This window comes from Lithobates pipiens, unplaced genomic scaffold, assembly GCF_037356315.1.
Source record: "Lithobates pipiens isolate NorthernLeopardFrog02 unplaced genomic scaffold, aLitPip1_a1.2 Scaffold_8, whole genome shotgun sequence".
Taxonomy (NCBI): domain Eukaryota; kingdom Metazoa; phylum Chordata; class Amphibia; order Anura; family Ranidae; genus Lithobates; species Lithobates pipiens.
In genome coordinates this window covers 412,066,128-412,084,805 of record NW_027507903.1, presented here as the reverse complement: position 1 = coordinate 412,084,805, position 18,678 = coordinate 412,066,128, and the positions used below count along the sequence as shown (strand labels likewise).

The window sequence follows — 18,678 nt, the reverse complement described above, 5'->3', positions numbered from 1 at the left end:
ACAGAAAGTAGGTCTAGACTTGTTATACATCCAGTCTTTTTATATCAAACAAAGCCTTTGATGGCACAAGATCGCCACTATTGCACTTAATTTGGGCTCTTGGCCAGACCTACAACTTGTCATGTTAGCGGAGAGCACTGGCAGCATAGAGCTAGAATCCCACCAAAAGATTATGAATCCAACTATTGCTGGAGGGCATAATTATGCTCCAAGAATCAATACTGAATGTATTACGTCAAATTAAACTGAAGACCACATATCTCAATAGCTTTTTTTTTTTTTTTTTTTTTTTTATAAAGAACATTTTAACTTGCAAATATCACTTTGTGGCATTAATACAACTTGCAACATACGCATCTGACATTGAACTCAGGGCAGACGTTAAAGGAAAATTAATGTAGGTGAATATTAAATAATAAATTATATGTTTATTTTTTTAAAACACAACTCATTTATGTATATCCACTTCATCCAATATCAACTTCTTGCAATCCTCTGCATGCTAAGTCTAGGAGTCAGCAATCTGGTGTGCTGCAATGCAAATACACCGACAAGGGACATGCTAATAAAAGGCAAGCAGCAGAGAGTTTGCTGCTGCTCTTTAAGGCTGGGTTCACACTGAGGAACAGAGCGGCTCACAGCAGGGGTCTGATGCATCTCCATTCACCGTTTTAAGTGCGATTTCAGCCTGAATGCGGACGTGAAACGGAATAGAAGATGCACACGGCTCCTGTGCAATTTGCACCGGAGCCACTTCAGAGATGTGTAAACCAGCTCCATAAAGAGACGGTCACAATCTTCTGACATGCAAATTGGATATGGGGAACCAACATCCAATTGACACTTGTGTGAACCCAGCCTAAGTGTTGAATCAACAGAGCTGATGGCAGGTTGGTACCAGTGGTGCATTTTTTTTGTAGCAGGGATTGCAGTGTGGTAGCACCAACTCAGGACTCAGTGGCAGGGAAAACAACGCACATATATGTATTTTATTTGTGCCTTTAGAGGTTTACCTGGAGTTCAACTTTAGAAACCAAAATTTTTTGAAAATAAAGTGTTCAGAGCAAAGTCATCACTTCTTCGTTTTTGTTTGTACAAGCATTTCAAGTCATAATTTCCTTATGGTTTGTACGCTGTTGCCAACAGAAAATTTAAGTCAGCCTGTCACCATAGAATAACCATTGCCACCAAGGTATCTAGATACAGTTGGTTAAAACACATACTTCAAAAGACTGTACAGTTTATACAAAAAAAAAATAAAAAATAAAACCTTCAAGTTCATGAAGAAAGCTGTAGTTTTGACCCAAGAAAAAATTAGCAGGCTCCTACTGCTGAGCTTGCCTTTTCCAAATACTAGCTATCCGACTGTCTAACTCTTTCAAGTTTCAGTACTTTGAAATATGGATGCAGAACAATAATGTAGATAAATACCTCTGAATTTCCTGATCTGCATATTTGAGAGAAAAAAAAAAAAATATTTTTTTTTTTTTTTTTACATTAAAGTCCAACTAAACTATCTGAAATATATTCCATGTGTCAATCTTAAGAGTGTATCAATACATCAATGTGCATGATGCCCATCTACTCTATACTAGATATTTCTACCAAGAGATGGCACAAAAATGAAGCAAAAAAAAAAATTATATAAAAATGCTCACTTTGGCACGTAATTACGCACATTTACAGGCATATGCCGTTTAAAACTGTATGAGCGTAAACGCATTTTATTGGGCAGAATATTCCTTTATTCTAGCCACTGGATTTAATTTACTTGCAAACGAACACTTTATTTATGCCAATAAGCTTCTCTCAGAATGCAGGTTAGGGGCATATTTATGCCCCTGAATGCTGCTCCAAAAAACGCACAATGTGGGACACATTGGTTGAAATGGAGCTACATTCAGGGGTAGAAAAAGAAAAATACCTTTAAAAACATGCATGAGGCCTTACAGTTTGTTTTCACTACAAAGCAGCCACAACCTAAATACAAAAGCTTGTGCCCCACCAGCAACCTCTTAGAGCAGGTGAGGTGAATCTCTGCAGAGATATGACTGCTTCCAAACAGCAGGCAAGTGTCCTTTTCTACAGAATGATGGGCCTTTAAAGCTAGTGGGCAAGTATAACAGCTAACTAACTAGCTTTTTAAAAGAAGATGATCAGCAATGGAAGGTCCAGTATTTATCTCATAGGTTTATTTTAAAAGCAGGGGTAGGCAACCTGGGGCCCTCCAGCTGTTGTGAAACTACAATTCCCACAAGGCATTGCAAGGCTGGCAGCTACAATTACTCCCAGAGGCATGATGGGGCTTGTGGTTCTGCAACAGCTGGAGGGCCCCAGGTTGCCTCCTCCTGCTTTAAAGCTTGTGGGTAGCCAAGAACTAGAATTTACAATTTTTCCACAAAGCAAAAAACACAGGTGTCAATCACTCTGACAAGCGGATTCCCCAATTACCTGTTGATGTCATGTCTTCTAATGGATTATTCATCAAACTGAACCATCTTTTGGCCTTGTACTGATTACTGCAGTTTAGCCAATGTGAATTTTGCTGGGGATATCTGAATATTTGAATGATACGTCAGTTTGCAGTTTTGACCAGCAACCATGCAAAACTGAATTGGTTATAACTGAAGTTACTAAAACAGTTTACTCTTTGCACACTCACTGTGAATGAGGAAAAAAGATTCTTTTTTTATGTTATATTATACAACCCAGATGTGAAACTTGTTGAAATTGTGAAGCACACAGACCGTTTTAAAAATCAGTGTTTCTGCATGGAAAACCTATCAAAATGGGTGTCATGTGTTGGAAGAAAGGCCAATTCCCTATATGTAAGCTATCACTTTATCCAAGAATGTGTTACACTAGGCAGATTTTGAGCCAGGGAACTACACACAGCTCTACTTTTACAAAATCTCAGCATTGTGAGTGAAGATCAGTTCCGCAGATGCAGGATTACAGTACTCCGACAGAGCTAAACAAGGAACAGCAACATACTTTTGGAGAAAGTAACAATTGTAATGTGTTTATATTGTAGGTAAACTTCTTATGGAAATAAAACTGGTTGTAAAATTCTCAAGCTCCGTTTAAAGGACAAGTTCATTTTAGAATAAAAACTCCCATCCCCCTAACCCATTACAAGCTAAACCCCCTGCACCTCCTCCAGTGCCTACTTATCCATTTTCAGTGGTGGTGGGCTCAGCCTTCTGCATCGTTTATAGCGCTTGCCGCCAATACCCACAGTTATGCAGTATCTAAACATAGGCTTGAATAGGGCCTTACACCAGGCTGCACAATTTAAAGTGGTTCTGCACTGAGGAAAAAAAATATTTTTTATGTTTAAGCTTTAAAATGTATCTCTTTAAATAAAACCGCTTACTTTTCCTGCATTTGTCAGTGAAGCATGTCCGTTTTTAGTCCAAAGTTTGCTTTTTATTCTTATTGTTCGGCAGATGTCATTTTTCTTGTGGGCATTTGAAGCCCACAAGCAATAACTTCCGCCTTTCTTTGTTAGGAACCAGCATGCTTTGCCGGTTCCCGTGCATGCTCAGTAGCTACAGCTACGAGCGGTGTAATTCAAGAATGTTAGGACAACGGGCGGTGTAGTGTCACATTTTGCTGCCTATCACAGGATGCTGCGGAAGTGACGTTGCCGCCAGAAATTGCGTACTGCGCATGCGCGATGCGTTCCAAACACTCGCGCCGTGCGTTCCAACATAGCAAATTACCGCCCCCGTTCTCATGTGAAGCCAAACGTGGCCGGCGTGATGACGTCACGTCGGCCAAATCTCGCGAGATTTCGCAAGTGTTAGCCGCAATGACTCCTGGGATTACTCGGACGAGATCCCAGGAGACAGTGCGGGAATCAGCGGAAGTGATGCTGATCCCCGCATAAACCCCGCCCATAGCCGCAGGGGAAGAAGAAAACAAGTGCATAGAACGAAAGGTAGGAGAAATAAAAATAAAAATGAAGGGGCATTGTGCAATATGTGGAGGTTAGGAAAAACAATAGCACTAGGATACAAAAATGTGTGCAGAACCGCTTTAAGTCTATGGGGTCCTGCAGAAGTGATGTTGTAAAAGATTCCTGCATGCAGATGGTTAAAGACAGCAAAAAGGAAAGGAGGCTAGGAAGTTTTTATTAATAACTGACCAGGTCCCTTAACGCTTCTTCCAAATCAGCCTCATTGGGAGGCCTACAGTTAGGCTTTTTTGTGAAAGAAAGCATGTAGTCACTGTCAGTAATACAGGTCTTTAGCTGTGGGATTATCAGCTCCCAAACCAATGGCGATAATTCGGTAGCTACTAAGCAAATAAAGGTTTGTACATTATGGAATCACAGTTTTGGTCAGTGCTAGAGAGTGTATGAGATTGCTGAATTCTCCCATACTCCTAAGCTTTGAACTAATGCCACTGGAGGCATAACAAATAACTCATTTTTAAAATGCTCCAGTTCAATATAAAAAGACATATCTATAAAGGGAAAAAAAAAAAACAGTATCTGCTTGGTAATAGACTGCTGCTTTCAAGTTTTATCAGTGGCTCTTTTTAGAGGAACCAAACCCCGAGAACCCCATAACAGCAGCCATTTCATCGTCTTCTTCAAAGCCAAGGTCTTCTTCTGCCTTCCGCTTCTTTTCCCGCTGCTTTTCTTTCTTGTAAGCCCGTGCTTTTTCTTCCTAAGGAAGAAACCGAATACAAACTTATTATACAGGCCAAAAGGAGTTTTCAGTTTTCTTAAAGTTGATCCCCAATTTATTTTATTATTTTTACATGTTTGTGCACTAAAGCGTTGCTCCGCAGCATAGGATACACAATATGACTATATAAAAATGTAAAAAGGGATGGAATGCTATCTACACATGGTGTATAAAAACCAGGAAATGCCAAAACTGAACTGGCTGACTAATCAATGCACTTCAAAAAGGAAGCAAGCTTTTGCAATAAAGTAATATCTTTATGGTGTAAACAAGCACTTAATAAACCTGTGAGAAAAGAATCCAACCTTGCTGTCCTTTAAAGAGGAACTGCAGTCTGCTCACATAATTTGTAATAAAAACATCTTTGCCATGCTGAAGCTTCCCTCCATCCACTTTGCATATGGTTTTATATATACTGCGATTCTGTACTTGCCAAACATGTTGCAGAAATCTCCTTCAACCGAGTCTGACTGCATCCATTTTAACTTGGCAGCTGACGCTTCCTGGATTTATACAGACACACCTCCAGCTCTGCAGCTTTCATTGGCTCTCTTATGACTCACCCCCCCTCCCTTCCTGGCAAACTCTCACCAGAGAGAGTGCTGTATATGTCATAAGGCTAGGCTATTTACTATACAAGAAACAGGAAGTGGGCTGCACACGGTATTTACTGGCAGAAAAAAAAAAAATAAAGTTTTACTATCCAAAGTGAAAACAACAAGGGCAGAAGATTTAATAGATGGAAAGATGTAAACATGACTGAAGTTCCGCTTTAAAGTGTTACTAAAGAAATTTGCTCTGATGCCGTGCAGTGGCTGGAGTGGTGGGCGGATGGGGATGAACGGTGGAGAGTGGTGGGTCTGACGCCCCTTGCCCGCCCCCCCCTCTGGGGGAGTGGTCTGGGCCCTGGCAGTACCTCTGTGTTTACAACTTTGCGGGTGGGCTGAGGCCCCGAAGACACGACCATTCGTATTTTAGATGTACTAGATAAGTTTCCGGATCTGTGATCATCACTTGTAATATCTGTCTATTTTGACTGTTTTTGGATTGTATCTATTGTTTTGCCATGAATAAATAAATTTTATGTTAAAAAAAAAAAAATGTGTTACTAAACCCAGGACCCTGCATTCACTATCTGCTCTCCCACAGTCCAGAGAACATGGAAATGGAATTATTTTAGTAAATACAAACTGCTAAATACATTCATCAGCAGTATGTAGCAGTCTTGTGACCATCAGTTTCTGGTTAAAGCTTGGTGGAGGAGTTTATTTTTTACTCTACTCAATGTCCTATGAGGCTGCAGGACTGATTTTACGATTGTGGGTTTAGTAACACTTAACTCGTATGCTCCGAGGATGCCATCCAGAGCGCGCACACACACACAAATACAAATCACATGGTGCTTTCGCACCATGCAATTTGCCTGTGGTTCCCATACCCACAAATGCACTCTGGGTTGAGATGCGTGGGGGTGCCATTCAGAACAAGTGGCAGCCCCACACATCCCTGTAGAGCAGTGCATTTTGGCTACAGGAGATTACGGGAACAGGTGTGATTCTGTAACCATCCGCATGGATGTAAACCTAGGGTTAAAAACAAGTCCGCAACAGAAACTACAGTGTTTATATTTCAATGAGACCTTTTAACTGCCTTAGAATAGAAAAGCCAAAAAGCAGAATGCAGAGTAATCTGAGCCCAACAATCCACTTACAAAAGGCTTTGTCTATTTGCATGCAGATTGTTCAGCTCTCTCTGCATACTAAACCAACAAATGAAAAACACACAGACTCCTTCACACCCTAAAGAGGTAAACTACAAAAAGATTTATTGCTTTAAAAAAAGCAATGTACAAAAAATTATTAGCACAAAAACCCACAACCCCCATAGATTAAAAAGGACTCACTATAAAACAATGGATTCTCCCAAAAAAAAAAAAAAAATAAAATAAATTCTCTAAAACCAGACACAATGTGTGGGGAAAAGATGCCCCTTGTAGGACCGAGGGGCAGAAAAGTGCAAACCCCACAGTCGGCAAGCCCACCCTCTCCCAATACAGAGCACTCCCCTAAATTCCTAAATAATGGCTCAAAGCCAACTGTAAAGGGACCCCTGTAATACGTTCCTAGAATGGGGCACTGTTCAGATAGGAACTCTGTGCTATATGGATGTTAATATGAAATAATGCAAATTAGGGTAGCTTACGACTAGGGGTCAAATGTCAGTCAATCTGAAAGACAGAAGCAGATCAAAGGCCTAATGGAAACGGCCAATCGAATTGCTCAGCCCTTCAGTGTATAAGCTGGCAATCAGTTTTTTCATTCTCCATGAAGGTAACAGAAGGAACTGGGTTCTCTGAAAGTGCCTGTGACCCATTTTATATTTACTCTGTTGGATTTTGTCATCTGTTGCAGATATCTTATGGACTTTATTCTGTCTGAAGTTTCAATAAATGCATCTCTCTGGAAGAATCAGATTGCTGCTGGAAATTAATCACATTATAATAGCTAAACAGATTAATCTACCCACAATAGTTTAGCACTACAACTGAGCTAGTGATCACGTCCTTTTATCAAACAGGATGCTGATGTTTTATCATGCAAGTGGATGCTGTTCTTATTTTCGATAAAGTGGAGTGTTATGCTCATATCACCCTGCTTTTTCTCTTTCCTATTCGGAAACTGGTTCTTCACAAGATGGTTTTATGGATGCTGCATCCAATGTGTGGCTGATCCTTGAATTGAGCACTGTCATCACCCCATGTTATATGCTTCCATCCGAGATCAAGACATTTCCTGCCCTTAGACTAATCTATGGCTCTTTAAGAGTGACTGATATCCGTTTTTCTCCAGTTATCAGTTCACAAGTTAGCACTACAGTGCTTTTTAATTGACCTTTTCACTGCGCTCACCATCACTGCTTCACAAAATAATTTAGTGGTTCTTAAAAGGTTAGTGCACCTTAGCAAAAACTGACTATGCACCAAGGGGCACTTGTAGATAAAGACACTGTGCAGCTTTGCCTAAAGTTGAATAATGCCCTTGCTATAGATGCAAGCCTTTTATGTACCTCTTAGAGCCTGGTTGGAAAACTCCCAGAGATGGCATCTAACCATCTTGGGCAACAGCATTAGCAGCTAGGGAATACCACTTGCTGGTGCAACAGAAGAGTCCAAAACCTTAAATCGTTGATCCAATTCATGCCTGTGGCGTTTAGCTACTGCCCAGCAAACATCTCACAATGCCACAGTAACCAATCATCACCTTGGACATTGAAATGGGGGGGGGGGGGGGGGGGGGGGTGCGAGTGTTAAATGCCTTTACTGAAGGAAAGAATTTGCATGTCTGAGTTGGAAGTTAGCTTAGGACTTCTGATTTATCCATAGGTTCACTTTAAAATAAAGTGCAACTGTAAATCTACCACGGACAGCACAACAGTTGAAACAAGCATTACCAAAAACCTACACGTATGTATAAGGAAACATACCTGCATTAACTGTTAAACTAATAACAATAAATTTGAAGGCTTGTCAAGTAAATCTATTTTCACATTCTGTGACTTCAGTGAAAGCACTTGGCCAATGGCCTTGTGCTTTTTACTGAAAAAGAAACATTATGTTCTGTTTTATATATGAATGCAGCTTTTTCCTATACAGCACTGGCTTAACCCTGACAATATAAACAAACAATTCTCACGATTGTACAAATTATAAACCGTGTAGTATTCTGCAACAGATCAGTTTAATGTACATAGCCTTATTATAGGGGTAGATAAGTATGTTAAAGGTTTATGCTGTGGATAAGCTGGCCACAAGTCAAAAGCAGGTGACCACTGAATAGAACACACATTTGCTTAATTAGGCAGCTGCAGTACACTGAACAAAACAATCATGAAGATCGAATACATAAAAACCCTAGACTTGGAGTAAAACCTACGCTCCCTGTTGATTGCAAAGCTCTTGCTGTGACTCAGAAGATAATGTAAAAGGCAGGCTACTGTTCCCACACAGATAACAGGGTCTAAAGCCTTCACATTTCAGCAAGTACTGGGCAAATTTTGATCCATGTATGATCAGTGTCACCCTGCCGGATAAAAGCCACTGGTTCAGTGGCTACAGCGCTGATCAGTGTGGAGTCTCCGCTCTGTCAGAATAAAATAAAGCTCAGTGAGAAGGATCCCCCATCCACCTCGATTATGTGGATGAGGGAATCAGTCCACTGGCTAAAAGAAAAAAACAACATTTACGCCAGCTTAACCACTTGCCGACCGCCGCACGACGATGTACGTCGACAGAATGGCACGGGCAGGCATAAGGGCTTACATGTACGTCCTTGCCTGCCCGCCGGTCGGGGGCCCGATCGGGCCCCCCGCCCGGTGCCTGCGGCGGTCGGTATTCGTTCGGGAGCGATCCCGGACGAGGGGACGGCCATTCATTCATGGCCACCCCCTCGCGATCGCTCCCGACGAATGAAAATGTCCCGTGACATCATTTCCTCTCCTGTAATGTAAACACAGGAGAGGAAGTGATGTATTCTCTCCTCCGTGTCGGTATTTTTCGTTCCGGCACCGAGGAGAGAGGTTCGGTGAGTTGCACCAACACACCACACATACAGTAGAACATGCCAGGCACACTCACACCCCCCCTTTACCCCCCGATCACCCCCCAATTACCCCTGCCCCCCCAGTCACAGTGACACCAATTGCTTTTTTTTATTTTTTTTGCATTGGTGTCATTTGTGACTGTAATAACTGTTAGGGTTAGCCCCCTTTAGTTCTAAGGTACCCCCCTAACCCCCCCAATAAAGGTTTAACCCCGTGATCACCCCCCGTCGCCAGTGTCACTAAGGCTGGGTTCACATTGCAGCGGTTTATGAGAACGGATGTGATTCGCACCGCACTGCAGTGCAAATCACATCCGATCTCTGTGCGATTCGAGTTCAGCCATACAGATAGTATGGCTGAATTCGTGTCGCACTCGCCGCACCCGCCGCAAACTCGCACGGGACCCTTTTTTTGGTCCGCAGCAGAATCGGATCGCATGGGTGTTCACACCATGCGATCCGAGTTTGCAGATCGCACTGCGATATGCGAACTGATCTGGGGGTGTCATTAACATTTCACTGACACTCCCAGCAGTTCGCATAGGGCAGTGTGAACTGCCGCTGGGAGGCATGTGATGCGGGAACCCGCCGCGGATTCGTGGCGTTCCCGCATCGCTCCAGTGTGAACCCAGCCTAATAAGCGATCGTTTTTCTGATCACTGTATTAGTGTGACAGGTGACGCTAGTTAGGCAGGTAGGTATTTAGGTTCGCCGCAGCTTTTTATAGCGCCAGGGACCCCCATATACTACCGCATAAAGCCCCCTGATTGCCCCCTAGTTAACCCTTTCACCAGTGATCACCATATAACTGTTACAGGTGACGCTGGTTGGTTAGTTATTTTTTTTATAGTTTCAGGGCACCCGCCATTTATTACCTAGTCTCACTAGTGTACCCCTAAATTTAGGGGTGTCTACTTTCCAAAATGGGGTCATTTGGGGGGGGGTTTGTGCCATCTTGGCATTTTATGGCCTTCAAAACTGTAACACCCTTAGAAAGCCTGAAGGCGGTGCTTGGTTTTCGGGGCCCCGTACGCGGCTAGGCTCCCAAAAAGTCCCACATATGTGGTATCCCCGTACTCAGGAGAAGCAGCAGAATTTATTTTGGGGTGTCATTTCACATATGCCCATGGCATGCGTGAGCAATATATCATTTAGTGACAACTTTGTGAAAAAAAAAAAAAAAAAAAGTTTGTAATTTTCCCGCAACTTGTGGCAAAATATAAAATATTCCATGGACTCAACATGCCTCTCAGCAAATAGCTTGGGGTGTCTACTTTCTAAAATGGGGTCATTTGTGGGGGTTTTGTGCCATCTTGGCATTTTATGGCCTTCAAAACTGTAATAGGTAGTGAGAAGTGAAATCAAAAATTTACGCCCTTAGAAAGCCTGAAGGCGGTGCTTGGTTTTCGGGGCCCCGTACGCGGCTAGGCTCCCAAAAAGTCCCATATATGTGGTACCCCCGTACTCAGGAGAAGCAGCAGAATTTATTTTGGGGTGTCATTTCACATACGCCCATAGCATGTGTGAGCAATATATCATTTAGTGACAACTTTGTGTAAAAAAAAAAAAAAAATATATATTTTTTTGTCATTATTCAATCGCTTGAGGCAAAAAAATAAAATATTCAATGGGCTCAACATGCCACTTATCAATTTCCTTAGGGTGTCTACTTTCCAAAATGGGGTCATTTGGGGGGGTTTTGTACTGCCCTGCCATTTTAGCACCTCAAGAAATGAGATAGGCAGTCGTAAACTAAAAGCTGCGTAAATTCCAGAAAACGTACCTTAGTTTGTAGATGTGACAACTTTTGCGCAAACCAATAAATATACAATTATTGCCTTTTTTTTTACCAAAGACATGTGGCTGAATACATTTTGGCCTAAATGTATGACTAAAATTGAGTTTATTGGATTTTTCTAATAACAAAAAGTAGAAAATATAATTTTTTTTCAAAATTTGCGGTCTTTTTACGTTTATATCGCAAAAAATAAAAATCGCAGAGGCAATCAAATACCATCAAAAGAAAGCTCTATTTGTGGGAAGAAAAGGACGCAAATTTTGTTTGGGTACAACATTGCATGACCGCGCAATTACCAGTTAAAGCAGCGCAGTGCCAAATTGTAAAAAGACCTCTGGTCATTTACCAGCAAAATGGTCCGGTCTGAAGGTGGTTAAAGACATTTATCAATATATGTTTGAACATACCCTGTAGTTATTTACGGAATTTTATACAGGGCTTCAAAAGAGCTTCAAAATTTGGGATTATAATATCCAGAAATAAAAAATGGCCATACAATGACTGATCTGCAGTCCTGTGTACATGTATTTCCAATCCGTTTATTATTATTCACATATCGCCCACAGTTTACGCAGCGCTTTACAGTGTATAGGTGGGACAACACAATTACAGTACAATAAAAAAAAAGGTACAGGAGGGCCCTGCTCATAGAGCTTACATTCCAAAGGGAGGGGGTGGTGGTACAAAAGGTAATAGCTGCAGAGAATGATTTGATGGTTTTATGATTTTAGGAGCATGATTTAATTTTATATTAATTAGGGCGGTGCATGAATTCCTATGCAAGAACAAGTTTATCATATTTGGTTTAAAAAAAAAAAAAAAAAAAATTTAAATGTTGCAACACATTCCCTGGACTAAAGCCATGATTTCCTGACAGTTTCCAAAAGATTTTGAAAGCCAATTAAAAAACTGATAACCTGAGTCTGCAAGTCCATGTAGTGGTCTGTAGCTCTGGAAAACGTAAGTAAACCTTAAAAGCCATTCTGGTCTTGACTGCTTTGCTCTTTACCAACGCCCCTTCAAAATCACTGGCAAGAATAAATATCTGGGACACCTGCACATGAAATGGCATTCTCCCCTGCTGCCATGTGACAGTAGTGCAAAGGCCTGACAATTGTCCTCTAAAAGAGGAACTGCAGTCTGCTCACATTATTTGTAATAAAAACATCTTTGTTGTTCTGAAGCTTCCCTCCAACCACTTTGCAGTATCTGGAAAGTGGTTGGTGGTTGGGCGATTTACAAATCTCCCTCCATCAAGTCTGGCTGCATCCATTTTAACCACTTCAGCCCCAGAAGGATTTACACCCTTCCTGACCAAGCCCTTTTTGAGATACAGCACTGCTTCGCTTTAACTGACAATTACGCGGTCATGCGATGTTGTATCCAAAACAAAAAATTGACGTCTCCCCCCACCCACAAAATAGAGCTTTCTTTTTGTGGTATTTGATTACCTCAGTGCTTTTTATTTTTTTGTGCTATAAACAAAATAATAAAAATTTCTTCCACAGTTTAGGCCAATATGTATTCTTTTTTTTTTTTTTTTAAATGGCGCAATTATCGTATATTGATTTGTACAAACCAAAGTTATCGCATCTACAAAATAGGGGATAGATTTATGGCAGTTTTATTCATTTTTGTTATTAGTAATGGTGGCTATCTGCAGTCGACAGATCGGACACTTTTGACACTATTTTGGGACTTTTATACAGCGATCAGTGCTATAAAAATGCACCGATTACTGTGTAAATGTCACTGGCAGGGAAGGGGTTAACACTAGGGGGCGAAAAAAGGGGTTAACCATATTCCTTCAGCATTTGCTAACTGTGGGAAACATGAACATGACAGAGATCACTTTTTCCAATCACTGGGAGCAGTAGATCCCTGCCATGTTGCTAGGCAGAATAGGGAAATGCCTCGTTTACTTAGGCATCTCCCCGTTCTGCCTCTCCGTGGTAAGATTGCAGGCCACTGCCAGACTGCGGGTCCCGCGGATGAAGCAGCGTCGTACGGGTATGTCGTTTTACGCACCCGTGCCACTTTACCGGTGTATATCAGCGTGAGCCGGTCGGCAAGTGGTTAACTGGGGGCAAGTGAAGCTACTGAGGCACACCTTCAGCTTTCACTGGCCCTCTCATGACTCATCCCCCCTCCCTTTCTGGCAAACTCATGAAAGTGAGCTTAGCATGTGGTCATTAGCCTAGGCTTTTTACCAGACAAGAAACAGGAAGTGGGCTGTATAAGGTATATACTAGCAGAGAAAAAAAAAAAAAAACACAGTTTTACTATCTGAAGTTAAAACAAGAGCAGAAGATTTAATAGATAGAAAGTTAAAAAAAAAAAAAAAAAAAAAAATTTACTGAAGGTCCGCTTTAAGCCCCAAGTGTTATGTTATGGGGAAGTAAATGGCACGTCACAGGATCCCACAACACCATTGACATTCAAGATCTACATGCTACAAGTAGCAATATGGATATCTGTAGGATGCAATTTTCCAGGCATGCTGCTTCAATCTCCTCTTCTTACTGTGGGAGTTTAAATCTGTGCAAGATTGTGCTGCTTCCAAGTCATGGTGAGCTGCATGTTTAAGGCATAGACGAATCTCTTTAAAAACCATGTAGTTAAAAATGTGCACTGGTCTACTGGTTTGCTATAAGTGTGCAATGTCAGGTGATTATCTCGCTTTTCCACAGCCCTAGCTGTACTGATCCATGGACACTCCTAATATTATGGCACTATTGAACCAGTGTTTTATTTTATTTTTTAAACTCTGCCTACACTCCACCTCTAGTTCTGTATAACGGTTTTATGGCAGAAGAGTCAGTCATCCCTAGCGCGCACACACAGACCAGGAAAACATGTCATGACTTTTACCTGTGGACAATGAAACCTAGGACACCTAAGAAAGTTATTTACACCCTTGCATATAACGCAAAAAAAAAAAAAAAAAAACATTTTACGTTTTGTTAGCTATAGCGCAAAATATGGGCAGTCATTTGTACCCTGAAAAGATTGAGAACACATAAAAAATAACCAGACTTAGGAGTAATGGTAATGAAGCATCTCAATATGACCCATTTCAAGGCATACACAGAGACTTATGAATATTGTTGTGGCTCAATAAATGTCTGCTTCGCTGTGTATAGGCAATAAGTGCTCTTAAAAGTGAAGCCATAAAGCTTGATGGACCCTGTAAAATGTGTTCACCTCTTCCCGCAGTTCCTTCATTCGCTCCTCAAAGTCGTAGTCCTTTTGTTTTTCCTCCATTTTTTTCTTGTTTGCTTCAAATCGTTTTTTAACTTGATCAAGTGTAGAACGCTCTACTCTCATGGACATCCCCAAGTTCCGTTGATCTGAAAGGCAAGAATCATTGCAAAATCAATAACAGTTTAGGTGTCTCTTGGTTTTTTAATCCTGGACGTGTCTGCCCAGCAACGCACTACAACATTCTACGGAGCTATTTAGCTGAAGGGCATTCTATCCATCTGAAGTCCAGAGAATTAATGGCAGGGACAGATTTAATTTACGGAAGAACGTGCAGAATTAATGCTGGAGACGGGAAGAAAGGACAAATGTTGCATCAACACAAGACCCCTTCCCAGACTCGACACCGCAAAATGACTTGTAATGAATAGAGACATTAAGAAATATCACACGCGTATAACAGGGCGCACTCAAACAAACAAGCATTTGCTTTGATCACCGTTTAGTGGTTGCCGACAAAACTATTCATTCTTTTTGTCATGATGACCCATTCCGATAAACCATGCTCTGAATAATTAAAACCTGTTCATTTTGTCACAATCACTGCAAGAAGAGAGGCCAGCTATACATAGCAATGCAATGGTCTGAGCTTCGATAGGGATAAATTACAGTCTTGCGCAAACGTTAGAGCACCACCAGTCAAATTAAAGGTTTTATTTTTCTCAGTGAACAGAATATAGCACAACCTCTGCAGAAAAAAATAAAATAAAAATCTAGCAGAAAGGACAATCGTTTATACAAAGGGCGTCGGCTCTGAACTTGTATTGCATACACACGGCAGGACTTTTTCAGCCAACTTTCCCCAAATTATGTGGTTTTTCTGCTCTTTAGCGCCACCTTTGGTCAACTGCTGTATTGTTGTCTGATCTTTTGCATTGGTTCTGAGCATGCGCGTTTGTATTTTGTACAAAAGTCCTATGGTTTTCTGTACACACGATCAGACTTTGCTCCATTGGACTTTTGTTGCCAGAAAGGTTGCATGTTTGTTGTCAAAAAGTCTGATCGTGTTTATGAGCCTTTACTCTACCATATCAAGGTGACCGCCTGAATGCAATGTAGGTACAAGCAGGTGCCTGCAATTACATTTTATTACCTTCACAACAGTCCAAGGATCTTTGAAACCCAGAAGTTCTAATAGGCAAATCTCAACTTCTTTTAGAGAAAGTTTGTTTGGCCCATACCCTCCAAACCCCTATTAAAAGAACGAGGTTATAAATAAAAAAACAAAAAAGGAGTAGTGGGTGGGATGAAAGGATTGGCCATTGATCTCAGGAACATTCAAGATTTGCATATTAGGGTGTCCAGTGGTGTTTAGGTTCTTAAAAGGATAAACAGAAAATGCATTGAGCAAGAACATGCGTCTGAAAAAATAAAGAACATTAAATCTGTGAAGTGTTCACTGCACCTTATGTAAAATTTATATGATCGAAAAAAAAATGAGTCAACATAATTACAGGCGTAACTGTTCAGGTGGTATGATGTGACCATATGTCTCCAATTAACTTTTAATTTGCTTATCTTTAGCACAACATAGAATTCAAGACCAAGGCAAGCAACAGGTAGGCCAGATGTTTCACTAATTTCTCTGTGTGAGCTGTGCAAAGCATAAATAGCCCAACCTTTTCAACTAGCCACCCTGTTAAACGTGAATTTACATTCAATATTTTTGTCCAAGTACAGATACATGTGTTAAGTGGTATAAATTACACAAATATATGATGTCACAATCTGATAGTTACAACAACCTCTGAGATGTAAATGTGAATATCCCAGCTACATCACTGCCAGACCGGAGGGAACCAGATGCCATGGTGTTATAACTGTGCAGTTGCTTTTGCACAGAGCAGCCCAGATCCTCCTCTTATGTCCCTCTTCTGTGCTCCTGGCCCCTCCCCCTGTCGAAGTGCCCCCACAGCAAGCTATGGGGCACCAGCGCCAAGTCATAGCTCCGTGTGTCCATTCAGACACGGAGCCCCGACCCGGCCCCTCCTCCTCTCTTTTGCTTGGCTGACTGACTTTGACAGCCGTGGGAGCCAATGGCACCTCTGCTGTGTCAGGAGAGTCCTGGATGGCCAAGACACTCGTGGACATCGCTGGAGAGAGCAGGGGCTCAGGTAAGTAATTAGGGGGTACTAGGGAGGCTGCTATACATTAGAAGATTTTTTATCTTAATGCATAGAAAGCATAAAGATAAAAAAAAAAAAAAAAAGTTTGGCATCTACAACTCCTTTAAGGCCCTATATAGTATGGATATTCCTCCATACCCACCTATTAGGCATACCATTGTTCATAAGGAATGAAGTGTGGAAGGTCAGGTAAATGTAGTTTAACAGAATGCAAAAAAATTTGGAATCTTGTGATAAAGTTTCCAGTTTTTGGCATGTACAATGGGTTCAAGCAGTGCTCCATTTTCATTATCAGGTGCGATATTGGATACAGAACTATGGGACTTTATCAAGCCACCAATGAATGCTTTAGAATCTAGGTCTAGTGGGGAAAATGGGGTTATTAAAGAGTAGGGATAAGCTCAGGGGTTTTTGGGCACAAGTCTGTACACCCCTGAGCTATCCGCCAGGAAGTGCTCACTGGAAAACCTTAAATTGGTTATAAAAAAAAGGTAGTTTTTTTTCATGTATTCTATGCATTGAGATAAGAAGCCTTCTGTGTGCAGTGCCCGCCCCCCCCCTCCCCCCCAAATCCAGCAATGTTGCATGAAAAACTCGTCTGTTCCTCCTCATCGGCTGTGAAAGCAGCAAAGTGCCATTGGGTCCTGTTGCTGTCAATTAAAAATCCGTGAGCCAATGAAGAGAGAGAGGGAGGGGCTGGGCCACACTCCATGTCTGAATAGACACAGGGAGCTGTGGCTTGGCTGCCCCCATAGCAAGCTACTTGCTGTGGGGGCACTCAAAAGCAGGGAGGGACCAGGAGCACTGAAGAGGGAGCCAAGAAGAGGAAGATAGCAGGTAAACATACGTTTTGCTTTTTGTTAAAACAGTCAAGTCTTTAGTATAACTAAGATCGACTATCCTGCTAGGAAGCTGTCACCAGCCAAAGTGAGTTTGGACCAGTGTCAAACATGCTTGAGATCATCCCTGTAAGGGCTCATTTACACTTGTGGTTTTTGGGGGTGTACAAACATGCATATGAGCCATGTTTTTAATATCACCAAACCACTCATTAAGCTGCCAAGGCAGCAGCTGGGTTTGTACACATGCCACCAAATTACACCCAGTCAAGATTGGCAGGCAACACCGCCCACTGAATGCAACCCATTTAAGCGATAGCATTGCAGTATTCAGGCAGTTGAAATGGGCAATAAGAAAGCAACATCAGCTACTCAGGCCCTGCCAAATGCCTCTGAAAAGTGATCTGAATGTGGATTACTTTTCCAAGTAGTGGCAGTCCTTGCCGCTAGTATAAACAAACCCTTAGGGAAAGGCTTACACATGAGATTTTATTTGCACATTAACATGAAATGTAACCAATTATTAGTGACTGCATAATCTGTTATGCATAATCTTTTGGCAGGTGTTAAGAGTTAGAGTGCCTTGGTCAGGATTTTATTGCTATTTGCATCTCTATTGGGATAAGAATGCTCTACAATGGATGACTGTTTTAATTGGTGGCCATACTTTCCTGTGACAACCGCTCCCATTTCTTGGCTGGGTATTGCAGGTTCAAGAAGTGGGGGGGGAATAAAATCATACGGAAACAAAAACTCAACAGAAATATTAACTCTTCCATAATCTATCCAAAACAAAGCAAAAATACACACTAGGCTAAAGTTATGCTCTTTAGAACAGGGTAGTGTTTGACTCGATACCCATTCTCACACACAACAGTGCTGGTCCTTGATTTGCGGTGCTGTCCCATGGGTTTTGGAGGAGAGGTTAGACCTACGTAATTTCCAAGTCATGATTTCCAGCTTGCACAAGTCTTATCTGCCTACAATGGCCTAAACAAGAAGTAGGATAGTGAAATGAAAAGGGAATATGTTCTGGTGGGGAAGGGAAAGATAAAATTGTATCTAAACACAAAAAAAAAAAAAAAAAAAAAAAAAAAAAAATTTAATATATTGCAGCTTACTAGTTGTTAGAATGTGGCAGCTGCGCTAGTTTTCTTCAGACCCGATGATTCTGCAAACACATCATAAAAGGTGTCTCCAAGTCTGAGAGATGAGGTACTGGTGCCCTGGCGTGGTTAGCGACATGGCGGGGCCCAGGTATGCGTGTTACTTTTAGGCTACTTTGACCCTGAATCATTGTGGGCGCTGGTGGTAAAGTGGTGCTTTATGGACGTTTTAGCAGCGATATTCGGCCGCTAG

The 18,678-nt window shown here is 41.5% G+C and overlaps 1 protein-coding gene and 1 long non-coding RNA gene across 2 annotated transcripts in view; one reads left to right on the top strand and one right to left on the bottom strand.

The window, feature by feature from the left end:
• Positions 1-2,969: 2,969 nt before the first annotated feature.
• Positions 2,970-4,559, top strand: LOC143964431 (uncharacterized). Its single transcript, XR_013271140.1, has 2 exons — positions 2,970-3,299; positions 4,047-4,559. It is a non-coding gene; the product is annotated as an uncharacterized LOC143964431 (long non-coding RNA).
• The window catches only part of ZMAT2 (zinc finger matrin-type 2), a 50,397-nt gene continuing 35,836 nt past the window's right edge, over positions 4,118-18,678 (bottom strand). Inside the window, exons 5-6 of the mRNA XM_077474148.1 lie at positions 14,298-14,443; positions 4,118-4,676 (exon numbers count right to left, since the gene is read on the bottom strand). Coding sequence (XP_077330274.1) covers positions 4,533-4,676; positions 14,298-14,443 — 290 coding nt within the window. The 3' untranslated portion in view covers positions 4,118-4,532. The remainder of the gene's footprint in view (positions 4,677-14,297; positions 14,444-18,678) is intronic.